The sequence below is a fragment of the Sebastes umbrosus genome, chromosome 1 (genome assembly GCF_015220745.1).
Source record: "Sebastes umbrosus isolate fSebUmb1 chromosome 1, fSebUmb1.pri, whole genome shotgun sequence".
In the NCBI taxonomy this organism is placed as follows: Eukaryota; Metazoa; Chordata; class Actinopteri; order Perciformes; family Sebastidae; genus Sebastes; species Sebastes umbrosus.
The window spans coordinates 29,545,720-29,572,018 of NC_051269.1; the positions used below are offsets into that span (position 1 = coordinate 29,545,720).

Consider the following 26,299-nt stretch of genomic DNA (forward strand, 5'->3'; position numbering starts at 1 on the left):
TGTCAGTTCATGTCACAGCCTAAGAGACAACCACAACAACAACAACACATAATAGATGTAACTCACACTCTGTCTTTTATTTACTCCTCTACTTCATGTTTTTTTTTGTTGTTTTTTACATTTATACTTTGATATTGCAATATATTGTTATTAATTGTTTTTTATTTGTTTGTTTGTTTTAGTGACACAACAAACATTGATTACATCTTTATTGTTTTCTTCCATTTACATGCATGTTATTTTTAAATATCTATATATTGTAATTTGCTTAATGAATTGTATATATGTATATATATATATATATGTTTTTGTTTTTGTTTTTTTATTTTTATTTATTATTGAATTGATGCTTTGGCAATATTGTTCTCCTGACAGTCATGCCAATAAAGCAAATTGAATATATTTACATGCATGTTATTTTTAAATATCTATATATTGTAATTTGCTTAATGAATTGTATATATGTATATATATGTTTTTGCTTTCATTTTTTAATTTTTTTAGTTTTATTTATTATTGAATTGACGCTTTTGAAATATTGTTTCACCTGACAGTCATGCCAATAAAGCAAATTGAATACATTTACATGCATGTTATTTTTAAATATCTATATATTGTAATTTGCTTAATGAATTGTATATATATATGTATATATATGTTTTTGCTTTTATTTTGTTCTTTTTTATTTTTATTTATCATTGAATTGACGCTTTTGCAATATTGTTCACCTGACAGTCATGCCAATAAAGCAAATTGAATACATTTACATGCATGTTATTTTTAAATATCTATATATTGTAATTTGCTTAATGAATTGTATATATATATATATATATATATATATATATATATGTTTTTGTTTTTATTTTGTTATTTTTTTTATTATTTATTATTTATTATTGAATTGACACTTTTGCAATACTGTTCACCTGACAGTCATGCCAATAAAGCAAACTGAATTGAGATATAAACCACAAACAGACTGTAGGTTGTGTAGAGGTCTACTTTGTGCAGCGGAGGAACACATTCTCTGGCTGTCACCCTCTCTCGTCTCCAACTAGATAATTCGTCTTTGAGTTCAATGAGTGGAGAGTGGACATGAACTGAAAGACAAGACATTCATAGCATACTTCGGCGTCAGGAAGCCCCTTTAAAAACAAACAAAACATTTCAGCTGAGAGTCATAACGAAGATGCGACGATGAGTCAACCGCAGCTGAATGAGTTCATTCCCCCTCCGGAGTGCCCTGTTTTTGAGCCCAGCTGGGAGGAATTCGCCGACCCTTTTGCGTACATCAACAAAATACGAGCTATTGCAGAGAAAACTGGCATCTGTAAGGTCCGACCACCGCCGGTGAGTCTTCATTCTGAACAGTTATGAAAGGCTTGTTTTGTTTTCAGCGAGGTGTGCTGGTTGCTGTTGATAACTGAAGCAGGCAAAGTTGTGTGTGTTTTTAAAGACAGGTTTCAACATGGCGGATTGCGGCTCCCTGAGTTGAATTGTCAGTTAGCCTCAGAGCTCAGAGGAGTGTTATCAACGATGGTGAAGCACTATTTACACTAAGAAACCAGTGTCTTAACCCAAGTTTTTAACCTCCAAATGTATTTTATGATGAAGAATCAGCTTTAAAGAAAATGATTTTTAAAAAATAATTCAAAGTTTGTATGCAAATATAAAAAGGAGAGTGTTTACAGTCAGCGCAGCAAAATGCTTCCTGGACTCTCTGGGCGAACGGAAATAAAGCCTCACGATTTATTAAACTAATAATTTGCTTTTAAACATTAAATGTTTATGGTAACTTTCCCCAACGGGATTTAACGGATTTAAGCCAGTATGAGGTAACCTAGCTACCGTTAATCAGGCCCGTTTTAAGCGGCCGTTTGTCATGTAACGACGGCTAACGGTTACGTACGTAACGATGGCTACTAACGGTTACGTACGTGCTCGGTGACCAACTGTTTATGGAGAGAAGAGATGAGCTTCAACGGCTACTCTCTCTTTCAATTCAATTTGCTTTATTGATCATGACTGTCAGGTGAACAATATTGCCAAAAGCGTCAATTCAATAATAAATAAAATTTAAAAAAAACAAAATAAAAACAAAAACATATATATATATATATATATATATATATATATATATATATATATATATACATATACATATACATATACATATATACAATTCATTAAGCAAATTACAATATATAGATATTTAAAAATAACATGCATGTAAATATATTCAATTTGCTTTATTGGCATGACTGTCAGGTGAACAATATTGCCAAAACGGCAATTCAATAATAAATAAAAATATATAAAAAAGAACAAAATAAAAACATATATATACATATATACAATTGATTAAGCATGTATATTATATGTATGTGTGTGTGTGTATATATATATGTGTGTGTGTATATGTGTGTGTGTGTGTATATATATATACATATATATATATATATGTATATATATATGCTTAATCAATTGTGTGTGTGTGTGTGTGTGTGTGTGTGTGTGTGTATATATATATATATATATTTGTATTATTATTTTTTTTCTTCTATTTTTATATATATATATATATATATATATATATATATATATAAAAATAGAAGAAAAAAAATAATAATACAAATAATAATGATACAGAAAAAAGATGAAGTAACGTTTTAGCTATAGACTTTCTCCTAAAATGGACATAATTAAAATTAATCTCACATTGACCTCATTTTTTGATGTGACGGAAGAGGGAAGATATTTATTCAAGGGTGTGTCCAAGCTTCCATGCAAATTAGATAAAGGAGCAAAATCTGCTGGGATAAATTATATTCCCATGACTGATGACATAATTTCTGTGTGTCGTTTTAAAAACATTATGGTCATGGGTGGAAATTGTATGTAATCTATATGCCATCAGATAAATTAACATGAGACTTATTTTAAGTAGAAATAAGGAAGCTGGAAGCCCATTTTAAGGCCTAAACAGGACGTGGGCTGCAATATAACCCAAAAAAGGGTGGGTGGGCGGGTGGACTGCTTGGTGTTTGCTGATCCAAAATGAAACCTGAATTTGAAGGCATGGCTGAAAGTGCACAGCTCATGTAAACAAAAGAAGGCAATGGCAAAAGCTTTCAGCAAAGATTGGATGCCGATAGTCTATCTTTACATGGGATAGAGCAAGAAACTGTTGGTTATCCTGTTTACTGCATTGTTTTGATTAGTGCAAAATCTCTTATGAAGAGATTTTTTTATCATTTAGAAATAGATAGATAGATAGATTGACTTTATTGATCCCTGAAAGGGGGCAGCAGTTTGCATAGATCACAAAAAAATGTGCATCACTCACACAAAAAGACACGAGGTAGGTACAAAAAAAACACTATCTACAAATCTCTAAATACATGTACATACCAACAACTACTTTAAACTTGATAAAGAAACAAAAAAAATACAATAAAATAGAATCAAAGATATAACTGTGCAGTACAAATTGAAAGCTATAGCCTATACTACACTCTAGCCCAAACAGCTTTTTAAGTTATCACTGCAGGTCGTCTGTATTTACTGGCATCTTTTATGGCAGGTTTTAAAATGCACGGTCGTTCTTTTTTTTTAAACTAAAAGCCATATGGTGAAAAGCAGCATGTCCAAAAAGTTCAAATACAATGCCTGCTTCTTGGTTATATACATACTGGTATATAAACTAATGCATGTACCAAAAGGAGAATACAAAAATCTCATTTTTTAACTCCACCATTTGTCCTACACTGTGCTCCATTGTCTGCAGCCCTGTGTCATGCACCAGCGTTTTCTACTGAACATTCACACCAAAATTTGGCTCCAGGGTGGTGTGTGGGCCAAACAAACCAAAAAAAACCCAACCTTCAGCAATTTGATTCTGAGTTCATGAGAGTGGATTTTATACTAAAGCAACATTTTTAAGTGTGTCATTTTTATGTTTGATTTGTGTTTTGTATGAGGATATTGGGCATCCTGGAGGCTTTTCTGGCAAAGGTTCACACTGTGTACATGTCACACCCTGTGTTATTTACATGTGATCTGGACCAAGATCTTTTCTTTGTTTCATTTTCTCTAGTATAAACAAAAATAGTTTTTTTTAGAAGGGAAGAAGACATTGCACAACCTGTTTCTGATCAGTGGTTTGTGGATGCACAGTGTGCAGTCAGTATTTACTCCCAAGGTTTTGCACGGATCACATTTTGACTATGTAGATGTCAGTAGCACATATGCAAATGATTTTCATCATAAGGCTGTTTGTGGTTAACTTCTCACCACTAGTATTTGTCATTTTGTGCTTGGCGAAAGGCTTTGTCATGTTCAGACTAAATTTGCACTTGCACTCTTAACTGGTGTGGTCAGACTTGTGTGTGTGAAGGATGGTAAAAAAAAATAAAAACCCACTGGTGCAGTTCCGTATGTTTCAAAGCGATTGTTTGTCTTTTGTGCCTGGACATTTTGTGGTTCTAATCCAGCTTTGTCTACAGATGATAAGGTTGTGTTAATGCGGCTATTGTTGTCCCTACTCTGACCAGCATTTCCATCCCTAGCAAGAAAAAAAGCCTGGCGAGACCCAGTAAATCTTGTGTGCAACATTTTACATTTTATAGTGCTAATCCCGGAGTAACATTGCATGCAGCAGGTTGTCAGTTTTAAAGACAATGTCGTCTATTTATATAAAAATTAACTATATGCTTCTATACCCATTAAGAAATATTGTGATGGTTGAATTAGACCCAGAGCTGTAGCCTAGTTTACAGGCTCAGTTGAATCAAGTCACATGATCAGTTTACACATCTTGCTTGCCAATTTGGCACATTCACTTTTTCAATGCAATAATGTAGTGTCAGCCGGAGTTTGGCTTTAATATGTGAACATGGTCATTTTAAAGCAAAACTTGATAGCTTCATTTGGTTATGTAAAAGCAAGTTGTAGTATCTCATTCTCCACAAATTACTCTGTACTAAGAGTGAATGAAGAATACTTCAATATGTAAAAATCAAATACAAATTTTGTGCAAATATTTAAAATACAAATTTAAAGATCCAAATTGTAGATTTGGGTTGCAGCTAGTAATTGCTTTAGAGTTGTAATCTTAATAGAAAAACATCTTTATCTTGCCAACAAAGCTGATACAAGCCCATTCAGCTCATCTAATTTAGATTGGTATGTGGCCTGGTTTTTCTGAAAGCCTGAACAGTGTTGAGCCCAGAATCTGAGCCATTAAAGACAAAGTGACCATCCATCCAGTGTTGTGGCAGAGCAGGCGTGGCTATAAACACGTTCTGTTTATGCATTTATTTTGAGTTTATAGATTTATGTGTTGTTGTTGTTTTTGTTGTTGTTTTTCATCTTTTTATTTCGGGAGAGTGTATAATAATCATCAATCGCCAGTGGGTGAACTAAACATAACCGTACACTCATATCTCCCGTCCTTTCCCTCCACCCCTATACTCCCAAGTAAACAAAAAGAAAAAAGCACACAGCAAAACAAACAAAAATGTATACTGAAGTGTATTTTCTGAAACTGCACTTTATATACCTTAGTAACCCTTTTATCTATTCAAACAGTAAACTAAAGCTGTGTTATCTTGAAACCTCAGGTTGTACTTGGTGTGTAAATATTCAAGATGTGCTTCAATATAGTGAGATTCTACTTGATGTGTTCATGGTTACTTTTGCCTACCAAAATAATAAATTCTTAAAAAATTTATTACAACCTGAATTGTGATTGTGAACACATCAGACACCGCTTGTCTGAAAACATTTCTTGCATACTATTTGAAGGACAAATGTGAAAATTATCTCTAAGATAAGTATTTCTCTCTGTTACACAGTGTCAGAAATGACTGGGATTCGGGAATATTTTAAGAAATACCTGGAAAGAAGAAATATCAAAAGTAACAATATAAGTATGTCAGTCTATGAGAGCGTATCAACTTCATATCGGTGAGGATAGCACACTTTCTATCATAGTCAAGGACGCAATTTGTTGTTTTTCTCTCATTTGTAAATATTGTAACTCGTGACAAATCGGCAGGGTGTGGTGGTATCACACATTTAATGATGTAAAACTGAGATTATCTTGCTGACTCTTGAGGCATCACTGACACTATGTTCTCTAGTCTTGCAGGAAGTTGTGTGGTCTAGCGTGGGTAGGTTTGTTTTAATACATTGTGCAAGACAAGTGCATTAATATCAGACATGTCAGCGTTGAGCCTGTCAGTAAGACAGATGGTGTGGTGGTTAACTCCTTCATATAGTGACAGGCAGCAATGTGATTTCTTTTTTTTCTTTTTTCTTTTTTTTTTTGTGTACGTGTGTTTTACGGAATCACATCCTTGTGACAATTATGCTGTTTGATGAATAAGACAACATTTGAAGACATTTTTAAATGCGTTAACATTGGTGTGCAGCTGAATGAAAATCTTGTACAGTACTTATTTCCCATGCAGTTTTGTTCATGCAAAACAAAACAAGACAAAAGAAAAACAACATTTAGTCAACCATTATTAGCTTACCGATATTGACTAAACTGATTCCCTACACACAGCATCTATGCATGTTTGCACAGACCTCGTATGACCTCCTGTATGTCTGCCCTTTAATAACAGTCTGTGGGTTTACTAGAATAACTGCAGTCTCTTGAATGTGTGTAGCCAGGGTTAGTTTGAGATTTTGACTCTGTATTACAGGCATGCCCGTAAAGAGGATCTGAAGATAGATTTTAAAATATCACATTTAAGTGATAAGAAGCAACAGTCAAAAGGTCTTTTCTCCACTTATTCTCCTTTTCATTTAGGTCAAGAACTCCATGAAACTATATTCCAAACTGTATCAAAGAAAATGTCTGGTAGTCTGAATGGTTTATTTGTTCAAGAAATAGTTAAAGGTCAACCTGAAAAACACTGTCCTGCAGCCATGCATACTCACTAGTGCACCAAATCGCTGGCTGAAAAAAATCCGCAACAAAAACAAAATCTCTTCTGTTTGAGTAACATTTGGTAAAATATTACAGTGCCCAGCTGGTTTATGAAGTTATTTAGACTTTTAAAAAAAAAAAAAAGAGAGAAAGAAAGTAGACCTATATATATTCATGACCTGTTTTTAAAGATTAAATCTTCAATCGGAGCTGAGGAGACTAGAAGCACATTTTTTGGTTTTGGTGTTTTCATGGGATTTGTTGTCAAAAAAATCCACAGTAAAACCAGCCTTATTCGTTTTTTTGAGCAGTTTGACTTAAAATACCCATCAATCACATGGGGCCTTGTTGAACTTGATGTACTTTCTCTGACAAATTTTGTTTCAAAGACATCTGTTTCAGTGTATCCATCAAAGGTTTTGTTTCATTTTGCTTCATAAAATGTTTTTTTTTATTCTTTCAGGAATGGCAGCCACCATTTGCCTGTGATGTTGACAGACTGAAATTTACACCACGGATACAAAGACTTAATGAGTTGGAGGTACATTCATGATGTTTATATATTTAAGACATGTAAAATGCAGTAAGTGTAAATGGGGTATTTGGCAAATAAAGAATCCTGTTAATTGATTATTTTATTCTTGCATTTTAAATTTTAAGTTATAACTACAATGTTCCTGTCTTTGTCCATTTTCCCCAAACAATACAAATGTAAAACAAACAATTTACAGCTTCAAAACATCTGATGAATTTTTGGTAACCTGTTTAGTTATTGTGTTGTCACTGTTAAATAATTAACAATGAAATGTTCAATTCACAACATTAACTTTTGTTTCACTATGCTTTTAGGCTCAGACCAGAGTCAAGCTCAACTTCTTGGATCAAATAGCAAAATTCTGGGAACTTCAAGGTTGCACTCTGAAAATCCCTCACGTGGAAAGAAAGATTTTGGATCTTTACCAGCTGAATAAGGTGCGTGCAAATCCTGGCTGTAACCTATAAAGATGTATTTGTGTATATTAAAAGAAATTCACAAGAAAATGTTTATTTACATATAAATATATAAAAAAACACATCAAGACTGAATACGTAATTTCTCCCTTTCCAAGCTGGTGAATGAAGAGGGAGGCTTCGATGCCGTCTGCAGAGAGCGCCGCTGGACTAAAATATCCGTCAAGATGGGCTTTGCTCCCGGCAAGGCTATTGGCTCTCATCTGCGGGCACACTATGAGAGGATCCTCTACCCATATAACCTGTTCCAGACTGGAGACAATCAGCCTGTACGACCCTAATTGCTTATGGTTTCTTTTCCCAGTAGAGCAGCAGTAGCTAGAATTCAGTGGATGTTTATTGGAAGAAGTCATAGTCCATTTACGTGCCTTTTTCAAGCTACACAGTTTATTATTATTATTATAAACCATAGGTAGTGACTAGAACTCTTTCCCTACCAGCTCAACACACACAGTATTATTATAGTTGACATTATAGCATCATAATTTGGGAAAATGTTTATTTTAATAGAGTTAAATTGGTCCTTTGACCTCATCTCAGTTTGGTCCTGAGAATAGAAATGGCAGGTATTGAGTGTTTTCTGAGGCAGGGCAGGATCTTATAAATTCAACAGTGTTTCATGGCCTTTCATTGAGCAGATACCTTAATAATCTTAAAATATTTTGCTACAGGTATGGTTTTAGTGTATAAGTGAGTATTTCTGCATCACATTCCTGAAAGATTTGTGATTTTCATCGAAATGCAATGTGTGCCGCAGTTAGATTCAACCATATATTTCATTTTTACAGTTGTTTTGAAACCGATTGGTGTGGCTTAAATTGAACTTGGTAGCACTGGTGCCCTCACTGTCATTCAGTCAGTGTGAAACTAGAACTAACAAGAAACAAATCACTGGTACCATATTGAAATGTAAGGAACACACAGATTTCTTTGAGAAACTGAGATTTGTTTCTAGCTCCACACTTTTATATTTCTTGTGTTTGGTGTATTTGATGAAGTATAATGAAGAGACTGGTAGGAGGAGGTTGTATAGATACTTTGATACTATATAGTTTTGAGAGTATGTGATTGGTTTTGTTCATTTGGCTTAAATGCAGGTAAAAAATAAGATAAGAGAGGCTTTGTAGATTTTTGTTGCACTTAGTTTTTAGTCAGGGTAGTTCACCATTTGGTGGAGTGTCTTTTTCATCACATTCACCCTGCTTGTCTCTGCAGAGAGCCACCTTGACCAATGACACTAAAGATAAGGAGTACACCCCTCACGACCTGCCGCAGCGGCAGTCTGTCCAGCCCCAGGAGACCTGCAGCATCGCTCGCCGAGCCAAACGCATGAGATCCGAAGTGAGTCCCATCTCTCTCTCTCTCTCTCTCTCTCTCTCTCTCTTTCTCTCTGACATTGTCACTTGTGCCATGTTTAATTCATTTTGTGTATGATAAAGTGTGTTCTTAAATCTGGATGTGAAAGTAAATGTTCTCATTAATATGCAATCCACACACAGGAACGCTTTGACAGACAACCAGCTGATCTTAATCTATATTGTGACTGTGGCCATTTTGCACTTAAATAGTGAAGCCACCACCAGTTGTCTTGTGTAAAAGGTTATTGTGAACCCAGTAAAATGTACAGCTGTTGTTCTCTCTGTCTCTTTCTCTCTGACTCTCACTGTGACTCCGACAGAGAGGCTGTGTTAAAACCGAACCGGGGTCAGTTTGTGAGAATCGTCCCAATCTTAGGAGGAGGATGGGAACGTATGTTGGCAAACAAGAGCCTGGTAAGAACAAAGCAAGCAGTGCTGCTTGGTTTATAATAGAGAAAAATGGGAATGTGTCGGATGCTGATTGAAATTATTGGAGAATCTTAAAGCTTCCATTGAGCCTTCCTCTGTGTCTTTCAGTGAGGATGGCGGTCACTGAGGTGAAACGGGAGCCCATTGCACATCAGTATCCGACAGATTATGAAGAAACTCTATTAGATAAGAAACCTCCCACGGGTAAAGTAAGTATATTGTTTTGTATTAAAATGTTGGCTTACATCACTATAATTCCAATATTGTGCCAGTAAAAAAGCATGTATCCATGCTGTAGTGTTGTACTCTGCTGTAAATTACACATATCACAGAAAATTGCACATCACAGAACAAAGGCAGCGCTCACTATTGCCCTGTCTCCTCAGGAGGACCAGTACATGTGCCTGGTTTGTGGCCATGATAATGCTGAGGACCGCCTGCTGTTGTGTGATGGCTGTGATGACAGCTATCACATCTTCTGTCTGATCCCTCCCCTCCACGACGTCCCCAAAGGCGACTGGAGATGCCCCAAGTGCCTGGCTCAGGTGAGCTGCACCCTCAGGGAGCTAAACCCTGCCAGAGAAGCTCATAATTGGGAACAAGAGACTAATCATCTGCCAGATATTCATGAATGTAATACAACTCCAAGTGTTTCTTGACCTTATTTTTCACCTTTTTATTTTTTATTTTTTTTAACAGGAATGTGGCAAACCTCCTGTCGCCTTTGGCTTTGAGCAGGCGAGCAGGAGCTACACCCTGCAGGCTTTTGGAGACATGGCCGATTCCTTCAAGTCAGATTATTTCAACATGCCAGTTCATGTGAGTTTGCATCACTTGTTAATTGACATCCAAGTGGTTTCCATTCTACGTAGTCAACATGTTTTTGTTGGTAATTACACTTCATCTAAATCACTGGTTTTAAGTATGGTGGGTTGTATTCTGTTCTCACTGTTTACTGATGTTAAAGAGTCCATGTGTAGGAAACATCTGGATGAAAGTTGCTCCTCTATACATGTTCTTGCATGTATGTGAAGATTTTTTTTTAAATATGTATATATATTTGCGCAGAGAGAAGAATAAAGTTGATACATGGTTAAATATGGGATATTGACATGGATAACCATGTCTATTGATACATATTGTAATTATCATGGATATGTTGTCTATAGCCCTATTCACACAGGACTAGTATAACCTGGGGACCTCTAGTAATTTTGTAATAATTGCGGAGGTCGTCTGTGATCATAATCCCGTGCGAATCTGCCATGTCCATAATTTGTCAAATAAAAATTCTACCGCAAATTACCTAGCATATTTCACCAGGTACAGACGTCATGTGATAATATTAGTCATGTGCGAATCTGCGTTTCTGTGGTTTGGGGTTGTGTGTTTTTCTTGGAATTTTTATTTTCTCGACATAATGTTTATAAAATTAGATATAAATGTTATATAGTATATTTTAATATAAGCAGATATTATGCCTTGACATCATATCCAAGGGATAATATCAGTAAATTTGAGTAAAATACAGACCTCACTTATTCTGTGCGAAAGCGCCGCACAAACACAAACTTGGGGGTGATGTGAGGTCTCCTGGTAATACTAATCCCATGTGAATAGGGTTTAAGGTTACACCTCTGTTATCAGATGCTCATTAACAATTAAATTTGATCATATCTTGTATGTTAAACCAGTTATCAATTTTAAAGTATTTTTTCCAAATCTGTCATGACTTGTGCTATAATATGATACAAAACATAGCACATTTGGCACAGTGGAAACAGAAGTTATGCCGACATCATTACTGGTGTAATTAGGTGTTTTCAAAAAAACCCTTGTAAAATTAAAATACACACAATATTTATATAATTTGAAATTGTTCTATTTATATATCAAACATGTTTTCTGAGACTTAGGGCAGATTTTTGGAAGATCTTTGAGGAAAACAGTCCTGTACTCTTTGTTACTTCTGTTTTATAACTTTGGTCTGAAACAATGGAATGCTTTGATAACACACTTCCAGAGACAGTCCTGTTAGTCTTATCAGATGATGTTCCCCCCTCTTGCACACACTCACGTCCTGTGAATATACTCTTACTTACTACGAAGAGGGTGAAGGCGGTTAGAGGCAACGAATTTGAGACGAAAAATGTTGTCAAACTGAATTCCTGAAAAAGATGACATTCTTGTCATTGGTCCCATCAGACATACAGTATTCTGACGTGTTGATAACACTGAAACACTTTTCTTAATTTGTTTGATCTTGTGATGAAACTAGCTTTGGTTTCTGGACTTGTGTTCTTACAGCACATAATCACACCATGTCATCTCCTTGGGTGTTTTAGATGGTTCCCACTGAGCTCGTGGAGAAGGAGTTCTGGCGTCTCGTCAGCACCATTGAGGACGATGTCACGGTGGAGTACGGAGCAGACATCGCCTCCAAGGAGTTTGGGAGTGGTTTCCCTTCGAGTAACAGCCATTTTGAAGTCTCTCCTGAGGATGAGGTACAATCCGTCATTTTATTAAAACCTTAAAAAATAAATAAGAAAAATATAAGCGATCATGGGGATGTAAAAGGGGGACATTTTTGTAATGGTTTACCTCCACAACCTTTAAAGATGATTTTTGTCATACCACATGTCTAAAAAAACATGCAAATTGATTACACTGGTTATATACAAATTATAGTGCACTACTTTTCATACGTATAGTCTGACCCACAATACATGAACATTAATCATCAGAGGTGTGGACTCGAGTCACAAATTTGATGACTTTAGACTAAACTTCACAAAATAAAAAAAAGACTTGCAACTCGACTTAAACACCAGTGACTCGTGACTTTGCTTGGACTTCAGCCTTTTGACTTGAAAATACTGAAATACTGAAGATTAAAAAGTATGTTATTTAAAATATGTGTGCACGAAGTCGATCAACTGCCTGATACCAGAGGTAACTCAGACAGCGTCGGAGATGTTGGATTTATTTACTATTTGAGAGATCCTTTATTTATTTGTTTGGGAAGAGGTCTTATTCGTGGTGGAAAAAACTAAACTGAATTCTATTGCTGAATCCCTGAAAAGTAGTGGGTTTTTGTTGAACTCTTGACCCTTTATTTTTGGTGAATATTATTGGAACTTGCATTTGATTATCTTACACTGAATTCCCCAGATCCACTTTGTTTGAACCAATCCGACAGCATGCAATCAAGTTGCAGGAGAAAACCACGAAGAACTAACTTTACGTTACTGAGCGCCAGTTGGAGCCAGTTACTCTGTTGTTAAAATGAAATTACATTTGAAGTGAAGAGTGCAATATGACTTAATTAGGGCTTGAAACCCAAAGTTTAGGACTTGGATATAATGTTATGACTAATGTTCCCAGTGATAACTACTATATAATGCCAGCTGGACTCTAGGCTATATTTGAGTAAGAAGTGAAGTGTATTGAGACCTGTGTGTGACCTGCAGCATTACGTGAGCAGCGGCTGGAACCTGAACAACATGCCGGTGCTGGACTCCTCCGTGCTGACTCACATTACAGCCGACATCTGTGGGATGAAGTTACCCTGGCTCTATGTGGGCATGTGCTTCTCCTCCTTCTGCTGGCATATTGAGGACCACTGGAGCTACTCCATTAACTACCTTCACTGGTAGAGTGCACTCTCTAAACTCTATTGTGATTCTATTATAGTGATTTTAAAGTGGAAGTTTAACTTTCTTACACAAAGAAAAATCTGATACTTTCATGAGAAATACAGTTTTGTAGATGTGATTAATTTTTCAAAGAAACGTGTGTTGTGATGCTGGTTAAGGGTTTTTCACTAATAGTTTTGGCTATATTTGCAGGGGAGAGCCAAAGACGTGGTACGGGGCTCCTGGTTATGCCGCGGAGCACCTCGAGTCGGTCATGAAGAACTTGGCACCTGAGCTGTTTGAGTCCCAGCCAGACCTCCTTCACCAGCTGGTCACCATCATGAATCCCAACACGCTGATGAACAATGGCGTCCCGGTAACCTGCCCTTACTGTTACACTCATGTATTAATCATCACATTTAAATGTCTGAAACAAAGCAAGATCTTTATCCACTAAGTGAGATGATAAAATTCCTTACATTTAAATATCACTAGAAGAGATGCACCAATTGATCGGCCATCGATCAGTCTCATATATCCGATTTTTTGTAACACATGTGCCGCTTGATAGTTTTACGTCGCACGCACAGATGGTAACATCTCAACCACACACGCACAACGTGCACATCGCGCACACAGCGGCAGCTGCAGCGTACAGTACAGCCACACACACACACACACACACAAACACAAACACAAACACAACATGCACTTCGGTGTAGAAGTTTTCAGCGCGAGTGAAGAACACATAAAGCTTGCTAGTCGAAAATAAGACGTGGAGCAACAACCTCAAAGCATTTGGATCAAATAACTGTTTTATTATGAACATACAATTGAATTTCATTTTCAATGTAAGAAAAGTTACAAAAAATGTTTGTGTATGCTGCCAATTAAAGTTCCTAGAAAGAAAGAAAATCGGAATCAGCAGATCAGACCTTTAAACAATTGGAATAGGCCAAGAAAATTGCAATCTGTGCATCTTAAAATATCACAGTGGCACAGAAAGTACGTCATTAAATGTCAATCAAAAATAATGCTCCTCTAGCATCAATAAAGTAAATAAAAAACTTAAACATGTTGCAGTGTCTTGCCCCTTTTTGGGAAAATCGTATATTTGAAGTACATACTGAGTCAAAATCTAGATTTTTGATGAAAAAAAAATATGAATCAAAACATCAGAACTTTGCTGGGTTCAACGTGGTAATGATAAGTGTAAAAACATGGACTGTTAAACACTTACAGCTTGTCATTTCTTTTCTTACTGATTACTAGATCTATCGCACCAACCAATGTGCAGGCGAGTTTGTCATCACTTTCCCCAGAGCTTACCACAGTGGATTCAACCAGGGCTTCAACTTTGCTGAAGCGGTCAACTTTTGCACCATGGACTGGGTAAGAAAATCTGTTATCACCCTGTCACTGTTTGTACAGTACCACTTCTTTTTTATACTTGTGTTGCTGTAAAGTCATGATGTTCATATGGTAGGAGATCTGTTCATTAGCTCTTATGAGAAATATGTTTTGCTACAGTGGTAACATTTAAGTATGGCAATAATAATTGGTTTAAAACAAAAGTGGGGAAAAATGTATAATAATAATTGTAGCTTTATTTGTATAGTGCTTTTCATGCAGAGGGCTTTACAAAACAGTATTAAAAACTATTTTATAAACCCTCAACACCTGTTGTTAATATTATTAATTTTTCTGCCTCATTATTTTTTGTTAGCCCATCACTCCTAAACTCAAACTCCTAAACTCTTATATATTTTCTGACAGATGCCCATCGGCCGTAAATGTGTGACACACTATCGCCAGCTGAGCAGGTACTGCGTCTTCTCACATGACGAGATGGTTTGTAACATGGCCTATAAAGCAGACACCATGGAAGTCCACCTGGCGTCAGCAGTGCAGAAGGAAATGACTGTGATGGTCCAAGAAGAAGAACAACTCAGAGAGAGGATTAAGAAGATGGTTAGGAGTTCTTGTCTTTATTTTGTCTCTAATGTGTCTTTTTTTTTTATTAGTTCAGAAGATTAACAAAGTTCAATAATGGCAGGATGTAGTTTTAGTATTTCAGCACATATTAAAGACATCTAGGATGTAAAGTGAGTGATATGGAAAGTTACATATCATTACCAATGGTTAATAGGACACAATGACTTGATTTTCACTATGGTCTTACGTATGGAAACAAAACAGATTAGAACAATTGCAAATTGTTTGTTGTATTAGCTCCTTTGGGGCAGTTATACTGTACCAAAGCTGATACACCCTTAATGAAGTGTCATCAAGGATACATTAGAGAGAACTTTTGAAGTATTTCTTTTTGTCTGCACATCTGTCTCATATATTTCCTCTCTCTCCTCTGCTGCTCTAATGACTGTGATTTTTTTCCCCAGGGTGTGGTGCAATCTCGACAAGTTGATTATGAGGTGCTCCCAGACGAGGAGCGGCAGTGCTGCAAGTGTCGGACCACCTGCTACCTGTCTGGCATCACCTGCGCTTGCAGTCCTGGCAAGATGGTTTGTCTGTACCACACCCGGGACCTCTGCTCCTGTCCTCATAGCAACCGTACACTCCAGTGAGTCTTCAGTAACCACAACAACTGAATACACTCACCTCTGAATTTGACTTGTGTTTTATTTTTAGTACTATTATTTATGAATCATCTGCATCAGCTAAGCTAAATCTTGAGGGCTACTTGCATCAGGTTTTTCCTGAATGCTTTCCTAAAAGGAAATACTTGTATTTTTGTATTAAATTTGAATGAAGTCATTCAGAAATACAATCACACAAAATCACAGCTGCTTTATATTGCCGAACACAATTTGTAAATAAATCATCTCCCAAAACAATAGTAAAAAATAGTACGAGAATCAAACTGGCAGAAATGGGCAGCTTTGCTGACGTGTTCTTACATAAAGAGTGAAATAAAGACATTTAACTGAGTAACTTGAAACTGTGCAATACGCAGCACTCAATTCTGAGTACTCATCTGAGCCCTGCATTTTTGTCTGCAATGAAATATTTCTATCACAGAGTAAAGTGACAAGATTACACCAGGAAAGTAAATGTGCAGTTTCTGAGGCAGTGACATGGGAATATGTAGTAAAAGAGGAATTTTATTATTTTTTTATCTTATTAGATGATTTAAAACATCATAATTCTTATATTTCTTAACAGATACAATTTGTGTTTTCTAAAAAGCCCACATTTTTACATGTTGCCGAAAAATTAAGTTCAGACTGCATTGTTATATAAACATCAAAGCAGTTTGGTTTTGCAGTAATATACATTCATTAGTTGTAGTTTATTGTTCGTATGCTGCATTCACATGGAATCAGGCAGATGGCAGACAGACAATACCTTCTGGACGGCACAGAAAAAACAAACGCATGAAAAAACAAACATGCATAATGATATGTTGCTACGGTAATGTTGTATTGATTACAAAAAATAGTTTTTTATTTTATGTAATTATTCTAGTAATGCATGTAGCTATAAAATGCAGATTTCTCGTGATATTCAATTGCAAACATAAACAACTTTCTTCTTGTGTGAGGGAGCTGCGTAACATCCGGTTGTAACTTCTGTCGCAAAGGACGGCAAAAAGTTCAAATGTTTTAACCTTGGATGGCAATGGCGTCTACCATTACCGCTGCTGGTATTCTCTGCCGGCCACACCTAATTTTACTGTCCTGCTCTCGTACACTAAAATGATATCCAGTTTGCTGTCTGCCTGATTGCCTGTGAATGCAGCACCACTCTCATGAAAAGCCGCTGTTAAATGTAAAAAGAAAAAAGTCTGTCTGACTTCTTATGTTCGGTTTCAAAGTAAATTTAGACATAAGTGTTATTTTACATTTGGCAAAGTAGAAAAAAACATTACTTTTTATTGAACCTTCATTATTGAATGTCCTCTGCCTCATTTTGTCTTTTCCCTTCAGTTACAAGTTCACACTGGATGAGTTGTATCCCATGATGGCATCAGTGAAGCTGCGTGCAGAGTCCTATAAAGACTGGCACTTTAGTGTGCAGGACATCCTGGAGAACAAAGGAAGCAAGAAAAGAGGTTAGAAGTCAATGAAGAAAATGCAAAATACTACAAAACTCAGTTATCCCAAATATGGCCTTCTAATTTTAAGCATAGACTTATTGCTACTCTGTCAGCCAGCCACACTGTATTATATTACTTCGCCTTATATTTCTTACTTTCTGGTCAGGTTTAGAAGAGCTTCACTGCCTGGTGGAGCAGGCAGAAACGAAGGCGTACCCACAAATCAGCCTCCTGGATCAGCTACGCACAGTCGCCTCCGAGGCTGATAAAGTGGCTGTGATGGCCCAACAGCTTCTCAATGGAAAGAGGCAGACGAGGTACGACACGAAGAGATTTGGCATTGTTCTCATAATGCATCACACCCGACATTGTTTAGTTATATAATGATGAATCAGTTAAGTGATCTTTTTACTGTTACTTCTAGGAAACTCCAGTTTTCCAGTATGTTTTGATGTGAGCTGGACTCTAGTTATCTTTATTATTGTTATTGATTCCATCGTATCATTATAGGAGGTATTAGGGCTGATTTACTGTTATTTTCTATTTAACTTGCCAGACAGGGGTCACTTTTGTTGTATTTAAGCTGTTAAAGACAATTCTGTCATTTTGATGATTGTTTTTATAGATCTGTTGGAACAGTTTGTTTTTTGTATTTCAGGTATCGTTCTGGAGGAGGAAAGTCTCAAAACCACAACGAGTTGACCGTTGAGGAGTTGAGGTCTTTTGTTCGACAGTTCGACAACCTGCCGTGCAACATCCGACAGGCTCCTTTACTGAAGGTTGGCAAGCTTTGATTAGACGCATTAACCTCTTTACGTGACTAGCTGAATCTTAAACATCATTAAAGTTGAATTGGTTACTTTGAAAAATCAGCACATATTAAAGCTCTTCACTTTTCTGTGTCACTCATCACACTTTCACATTGAGGTCTGACAATGTCTGAATATTTAGTTTATGTGATTTGGCTTTGTTTTTGAATGAAGTCTTGTCTCATTAGTCATATAGCCGTCCCTTAATGCCTGTTAAATGTGACCCCCAGGACCTGTTGACCCGGGTGGATGACTTCCAGCAGCGCAGCGAGCGTCTCCTCTCTGATGAGTCGCCCAGCCCGCTGGAGCTGCAGGACCTGCTGGACGTGAGCCTGGGCCTGGACGTGGAGCTGCCTCAGCTGCCCCTGCTGAGAGAGAGACTGGAACAGGCCCGCTGGCTGGAGGCCGTGCAGCAAGCCAGCAACCGGCCAGAGAGCCTCTGTCTGGACACCATGAGGAGGCTGATAGACCAGGGCGTGGGCCTGGCCCCTCACAGCTCTGTGGAGAGAGCCATGGCTCGTCTACAGGAGCTGCTGACGGTGTCGGAGCAGTGGGAGGAACGGGTGCTCAGCCTCATGGAAGCCAGGTGAGGACACTGACCTTCGGTCGTTTTTCCATAGATTTTAATTTTTATTGTGGCACTCCCTGGCCGTGGTTTATGTGGGGGGTGAGGGAAAGCTGTTGGAGTACTCAGTAATTTAATGAAATTGTGATCCATGTACCAGGTTCTAAAGTCAGATACTACAGCTTTTTCCCATCCCTACTATAACCTTTTTTATATAAAAGAATCTTCTGAAACAATATTGTAAAGACTGGCCAAGTTTCAGCATAATATATCAATTTACCACGAAGAAAAACATAATGACCTACAACTACAGCGAAGACAGACACTCTACCCCACCTACGCCTCACCAGTTCTGAGTGTCTCTTCTATAAATGACATTAATCAGAATTCAGGAACACCCCGGTTTGGTTCCACTTCTGAAATTACTTACAATAACTTTGTTAAAATATAGTAACGTCTGTTTTTCTAAACAATGAATTCATACTTTGTTTTTCTAAATCAATGATTTTCTTTAATAGTCAGAAGTGAAGTGAAAACGTGAAATCAGCTTTAACTTCAGACAGTGTAGAGTGAAATGTGCCAAGTCTGCAGAGCTGGATCATGGTGGATAAAGAGGATCATGGTGTTGTGATAGTGTTTAACCCACTGATGGCTCCACAGAGACTACACACTGTGAAGCACCAAACAGCCATAGCAAGCACCTCATATGATGTTTATATAAATCTATCAAAAAATGCAGTCTGTCATAAACCCTGGCTAGTCCGAATCAGAGTGAAGTATTTTTGGTTCGTTTTCTATTTAGTCTGGTTCGGTTTCACAGTGCACAAATTAAATTGGACCAAATAAAAAAAGATAATTTACTGAGAGGCGTCATCAAAGGAGCGGATTTATCTTTTTCTTCTCGAGAGCTGCCACTTCTATGCAGGTAATCAAAAACTTTTAAATATTGCTGTCAAAGTTTTTTCACTTTGACTCGGCACTGATCTACTGAGCGCACAAATCCCTCCTCCAGTTTATCCCGAATTACTTATGACTTATTCTGTATGTTCTCTTCAGCCCAGATGTCAAGCAAACAGTCAGTCCTCTCCCACTCATGTTAACCTGTTGTTTACCTGTGTCCATCTCAACAAATGCCTCCACAGGCAGCCTGCGTTTTGGTTTGCTTGGAAACTGTCCGAGACCACCTCTCACAAGCGGTCTCTGACCGGTTGTTTTGGTCCACACCAGAGTACGATTACTGCGTTCACAACTGCCCAAACACCAGATTTTGATTAAAACCAAATGTTTGATTGTGAAAGCGCCCTAAGATTCAAAACTGAAACACAAGATAAAAGATAAAATGACACTCCAACATGAGACATTGTATAAAACCTGAACATATTTACTAAAGCTAAAGTCTCTTCACAGGCCGTATCACAGCATAGAAACACTCGACGCCGCTCTACAAGAAGTAGAAAACATCCCTGCCTATCTGCCCAACTGTCTGCAGCTGAAGGATGTCATCACCAAGGCCAAGAAATGGCTCCATGAAGCCGAAGCACTTCAGGTGAAATATACTTAAACGTAAGCTGAATGTTCTAATCACTGAGATGGTTGAGTTTGGATTATAAATTTTGTGTGTGCACGCTTGCAGCTCGGGGGACGTATTCCTGTGCTGGACAGCCTCTATGAGCTGCTTCTCAGGGCGGAGGGCATCCCAGTGAGGCTCGACCCGCTGAGTCGACTGGAGGCCCTCGTCAGTGACGTTCAGACCTGGAAGGAGAGCGCAGCAAAGACATTCCTACTGAAAAGCTTGCCTTTCTCTCTCCTCGAGGTAAACGGATATTAGTAACTGGGCTCATTTAGAAGCTGTTTCCCAAAAGGACCGGAGGACCAATACATAATGTGTGTGTTTGCTTTTATGTTTTCAGGTGCTTTGTCCGAGATGTGATGTAGGGACCGGGCATCAGAAGTCGAGATCTAAAAAAGCAAAAGAAGCTACACAGATCAGTAAAAAATCTTCAACAAAACTGGAGTCTCTGTGTGACGTGGAGAGAGCTCTCTCTGAGAGCAAGGACTCTGCCTCTGCTGTGAGTGTAGCTGCAGTATGTTATTCTTTCTCAGTACATATGTGTTACAGTATAATTAGGGTCATCAAAAACTGTTAAATAGTGATTATTAACAACATTTCTCATGATTGCATTGTGTTAACAGTAAAATTTGTTATAAATTAGCAAGAAACCCTTTTGTCCTAAAATCTAAACTTTATGATTAAGACTCAAGTTGAAGTGCTTTAACTGCATAAAGTCCAGGTGACCTTGAGTCTGCTCATTGAAATGCATACCACACTTCAGTGAGACTTCCAAATCCAAATTGGCTCTAAATAACTCTATATGCCATATTTTCTTCTGGTGGTTGAGCAGTTTATGTTCCACATTCTCTTCTGGGCGCTTTAAGCTGTAAAGGCTGTGAAGCATACTTTACATTAAAACAATACATATACCCCTGTATATATTATTAGAACTTCTAACAGCAGTATGTTTGGCTGTCAGGTGATGAAACATTGTATTTATGTACTGAATGAGATCAGTCTTTAATTTGTATTTATTATGTTCTTCCTTGACAGATGGCCACTCTCGCTGAGGTCCGCCAGAGGGAGATGGAGATCTTGTTGGCTCTGCGTGCTTCCAATGAGTCCAAGCTTGTTCCTGCTGAAAACTGTTGTGCACTTAGTGTTTGCGTTTGCCAAAAGGCCCCTTCGGGTGCCATGATGCAGTGCGAGCTCTGTCGAGAAGTTTTTCACTGCGGCTGCGTTACGACAACCGCAGACCTCGAGTACGGCCAAGCCTGGCTCTGCCCACTTTGCCAGCGGTCGAGGAAACCCCCTCTGGACAAGGTGCTGCCCCTGTTGGCTTCGCTGCAGAGGATACGGGTTCGGCTGCCAGAAGGAGACGCGCTGCGCTTCCTCATCGAGAGGACGGTGCGATGGCAGCACAGAGTTCAGCAGGCCTGCACGGAGGGAGTGCTGCAGAAAGTCTCAAAGATGGTCAGTGGAAACACGTTTTATAGCTCAGTGTAAATACAGTAGAATTGATGAGTCTTTATCTCTCAAGTTGATTGTTTATTGTTTCAGGGGAGAGTTGGACCTGGAATATCTTCACATCTGACTCAGGAAATAAACGGTTCATCTTTTCATACAGAGCACCAGTCTGTCCCGCTCCAGAGTGAGTGTTTTAAGCTTTAAGCACTTTGCATCTACGCATACTTTGCATTTTTTCTCTTTATTTCACCTCTGAACTCTCCGCTGCTCATCATGTCTGTCACAGTTCTCGGTCCTGAGCTGGAGGAGCTGATGGTGGAGGGATTCCTGCTGCAGGTCACGCTGCCTGAAACGGAGCAGCTGTACAGATACCTGCTGTACAAACTGGCCCCGCTGCTCTCACAAAGCGCCCCCTGTGGGAACAACACAGAACAGGACCAACCGTCTCAGAGAGGGAGCCCCCACCACAACAAGGTAATGTGTGAATACTGCAGAGTTTGTTGCTTGTGGATCATATTCTCAATCACAATCACTACTTTTTGGTACACTTGTTGTAATATTTATGTCTTAACACAGTATGCTTCCAATCTCAAAAAGGATGCGGTGAACGGTCGGAGCAAAAGGACCAAGCGGCGTAAGGAAAGCTCCGACTCGCAGCACAGCGAGAAGGCCAAGAAGTGCCGCAAAAAGAAGTCAAAGAAGAGCAAAGAGAGGAGCGAAGAGAAGAGCGAAGAGATCAGCGAAGAGAGGAGAGAAGAGGAGAGGAGCGAAGAGATCAGCGAAGAGAGGAGCGAAGAAACCAAGCGGACTTGTTCTCCCACACACACGGTGTCTGACCCCGCTGCTTCAGATTCAGAGGAGGACTTCTCACTGTGTGCTGCACCGTGGTGCAGAGAGCCAGAGGGCGACGAGGTTAGTTTTATATCAGTCTACTAAAGGATAGGGCTGGCAACGAATATTTTAAATTCAAATATATATTTGAATAGTAAAAAATATAGATATTATAAAATAAAAAGCATCACTATCGCCGCTGTCCTGAATGCACCACATGACGGGAGTCACACAACGTCACTTTCATTAACTGAAAATGAAATGTAACGTTAGGTCAAGCTGAACGAGGAATAATTCATCAACGACAGTAATGATGGAGAGAACTCGGCCGCAGAGAGAGTGACACTGTGTCCTAACAACAAGCGTTACATTACATCATGTAAACAAACCATCAGCTGTGCACTCGAAATCACGCTGGAGACGTAACCACTTAAAAGATGGGTGAATAGCACTTGCTATCTTCCGACGGTTGTACTTTTTAAACAGAAAACAGGTTTAATATTGTGATAGGCCTATTTACTGGAAATTACTTACAATATAGCAGCATATAACAGCGAGTAGGAATATTTCAGGTGATCTCCCTCCAGCCAGCTGTCTACTTATTTAGGAGGAGGTGTCGCATAGATAACTCATCATTTCAACTTCACATGTCAGTCGTTCCTCGTCTGTTGCAGCGCTTTCAAAGCGAGTGACAGGAATAAATAGAAACAGGTATGTCTGCACAATGAATCAAAAATGTTATTGAAATTGCAGTATGGCCGACTGCAATATTCAAATCACAGGATTTAAAATACTTGCAATATTTGTTAAAGGTGAAATATGTGTCAAAATACCATTTCAAATTAAATATTGTGTTGCTGCAGACGTCCTGTCCTACACATCTTATTCTACGGACTATTCATATTCTATATTCAGACTGGCGACGCAGCCACTTAAAAGATGGGTGAGTGATACTCACTGTCTTCTGATGTTTGTATTTTTTAAACAGAAAACACGTTTTATATTGTGATGTTAACTGGAAATGACTTGCCGTATAGCCAACAGCGAGTAGCAACCTTTCAGGTGATCTCCTGGTGATCTCCCTCCAGCCAGCTGCCTCCTTATTTAGGTTTTTGTAGTGAAATGAGGAGGTATCGTATAGATATTAACTCCTCATTTCAACTTCTCGAATCAGTCGTTCCTCGTCCGTCGGGAGCTTTCAAAATAAGCAACAGGAATAAATAGAAACCGTGCGTCTGACAAGTTCAGCGTCGCTCGCGGCCAGCTAGGACACAGTGTGAGGGACGTTATGTGCAAAAAATTTAATAGTTCGAAAGTATGTTTAATTTAGAACGAATATACAAAGTCATTTTTGGTAAATTTGAACAGATCTAATGCAGGAGTTTTAACTGATTTATGGATTTTAAGTTGTTTTTTTCTTATGTTGCTGCTTTTCAGGTAAACTGGGTCCAATGTGACGGCAGCTGCAATCAGTGGTTCCACCAGGTCTGCGTCGGAGTGTCTGCTGAGCGAGCAGAGAAGGAGGATTATGTTTGCATTAGCTGCACACAGCCAGACTACGACCGAGGAGAATGAAGACCAAAAAGCGACTTTGAAGGATCAGTTTTTGTTGCGAGCCCCAGCACTTCCGTGCACACCTGAACTCTGTGCGCTCCTGTGGCTTCTCCCCCTTTACCTTCTGGCTTTGCCCCTTATAGTGAACTTGGTGCTATTTACTGTTTTTTCCAGAGTTACAAAAGACTTCTGTCACTGTTTTCGTCACGTGGCTGTTTTTTTCAGCCAATCAACTAATCCTTTCTGAAACTTTCCAGGACTTGATGCAGATGTACAAAATAGTAAATGATTCAACAGCGCAGGGATTTTTCAACCAAAAGAAAAAAAAGTCAATTTGACATCACATTTTAGAACTGCTTTTCTTTTTTTTTTTTTTACATACATCTGAACAATGTGAAACTTATCTTTCTCTTGTAGAGTAAATATTATTTATCTAAGCAATAACTGAACTGATGAATTGAGGTTCAGTTTTCACCTGAGCTATATTTGTGCTTATAACTTCTTTTATAGGATGCCTTCTTGAAGCAAAAACCCTGAAGAATTCACTTTATGAGTCCTATGATATTACACAGTTCAATTAAAATTTGTGAACAGAACTTGAATCAGAAACCAGACAGCAACGATGCTATAATGTCTGAGCTTCTTGAATTCTTGAATATTTGCCCTTATCCCTTAACAAATCACTGACTTTGATATAAAGTCTGGGTCCCGTTTGTGATGTCTGCGGAGGAAAAAAAAGAGTCTTGTGTGCGTTGGGTGAGACTTGATAATGTTCACAAAATGAGAATGAACTGTCCGACATCAAAGGAATGTACATTTTGTTTTAGGGTGGATTTTCCCTTTATGGTTTAGATGGAAATATTGTGTTGGACTTAGATTTAACACAGACTGTGTGATTTACTTGCCACGGGTATATGACCTTTTTCTGCTCCTTTGGGTAAATAATATAATTCATATGTTGCAGTTTGCATTATAAAATAAAAAAAAAAATGTTTGTTCCCACTCCTGGAATCGTCAATCCTCATAGTGCTGAAAGGAAAAATTATCATCTGTCTGCAGTAGATTTTAGGTGGCTTGATTTTAAATTAATCTCAGACAGTTACAAAATATTTTTGTTTCATATGAACCTCCTGAATGCGCATCGGTGGATCTTCCTATTATAAACTACAGTAACCTGGTAATGGGTCATCCATACACTGCCTCACTCCCCCCTCTCCTCACTTCTCATGCATCAGCTCCATGTTGTTGACTGTGTTGCTGTGGCCTCTTCAACATACAGATGTTCAAGTTTGCTTTTCTAAAATGACAATAGCGGGCAAAAGTGGTTAACTAATGCGCGCTGTTACGCACTGATGAAACCATGTTCAGGTTTCTGATTCTGCTCTTTTGATTTACAGAATATGATTTTACAGGGTAAACATTGTCAGAAGAAATATCAAGACGAGAAATAATTATTCAGCTATAGCAAGTTTTTGGGCATAATGTATAGTAATAATGGTCCAAAATTATGTAAAATTGGATAGTTTTGAGTCCAATACCTTTTAGCACATTACATGATGTTTGAACTTTATAACACAGTACATATGAAAAATACAGATACTATTATGAACATACAGATATCTTATTGATACCTCTAAAGAATATAATCAGTATTGATAAATGTTGGAGTCTTTTCAATGGTGGCCAATGAGTGGCCACCATTTCTTGCAGATGTTGCCACAAAACAATCTATATCAGCATGCATATTTATGATGCTGTCTCATACAGTTTTTACTGCTACTCTTCATTTTGATTATTGTGGTTAAAATATCAACTTTATCATGACAGTGTACAGAGGTGATTCTTAAACTGGCCAGTGTTTAGTTAAGTGTAGACTAAAGTTGATTCAGGTGTGGCACACAGTGAGGTGAGCAAGGAGAATGGTGAATGGTGCTGGTGGTGTTTTATTTGAAGAGCTGCAGCTCCTACTTTTGTTAATGTGAAAATTGATATATCTGACTGGAAGTGTTATTTTTTTGGGCAGTGTTTTGGTGACAACAGAGGACAAAGAGCCACGTGTTGGAGGCACACCATCTACACCGGAGCCAC

General features: G+C 38.1%; 1 protein-coding gene across 2 annotated transcripts; it reads left to right on the forward strand.

Moving 5' to 3' along the window:
* The first annotated feature begins 1,029 nt into the window (after nucleotides 1-1,029).
* Nucleotides 1,030-25,214, forward strand: kdm5ba (lysine (K)-specific demethylase 5Ba). Of its 2 annotated transcripts, none has more exons than XM_037773065.1 (27): nucleotides 1,030-1,353; nucleotides 7,407-7,484; nucleotides 7,793-7,915; nucleotides 8,053-8,223; nucleotides 9,170-9,295; nucleotides 9,633-9,726; nucleotides 9,850-9,950; nucleotides 10,128-10,286; nucleotides 10,441-10,560; nucleotides 12,087-12,245; nucleotides 13,212-13,393; nucleotides 13,590-13,752; nucleotides 14,649-14,768; nucleotides 15,153-15,347; nucleotides 15,776-15,957; nucleotides 17,324-17,448; nucleotides 17,600-17,750; nucleotides 18,092-18,212; nucleotides 18,473-18,828; nucleotides 20,215-20,353; nucleotides 20,441-20,620; nucleotides 20,718-20,876; nucleotides 21,413-21,832; nucleotides 21,920-22,010; nucleotides 22,113-22,300; nucleotides 22,403-22,738; nucleotides 24,095-25,214. In XM_037773065.1, the coding sequence occupies exons 1-27, from the start codon at nucleotides 1,201-1,203 to the stop codon at nucleotides 24,230-24,232; spliced, it is 4,530 nt and encodes a 1,509-aa protein (XP_037628993.1). In that variant the 5' UTR covers nucleotides 1,030-1,200; the 3' UTR covers nucleotides 24,233-25,214. The 2 variants fall into 2 exon arrangements, with proteins under 2 accessions (XP_037628993.1, XP_037629002.1); XM_037773074.1 differs by having other exon boundaries at nucleotides 22,424-22,738.
* The last annotated feature ends 1,085 nt before the right edge of the window (nucleotides 25,215-26,299 follow it).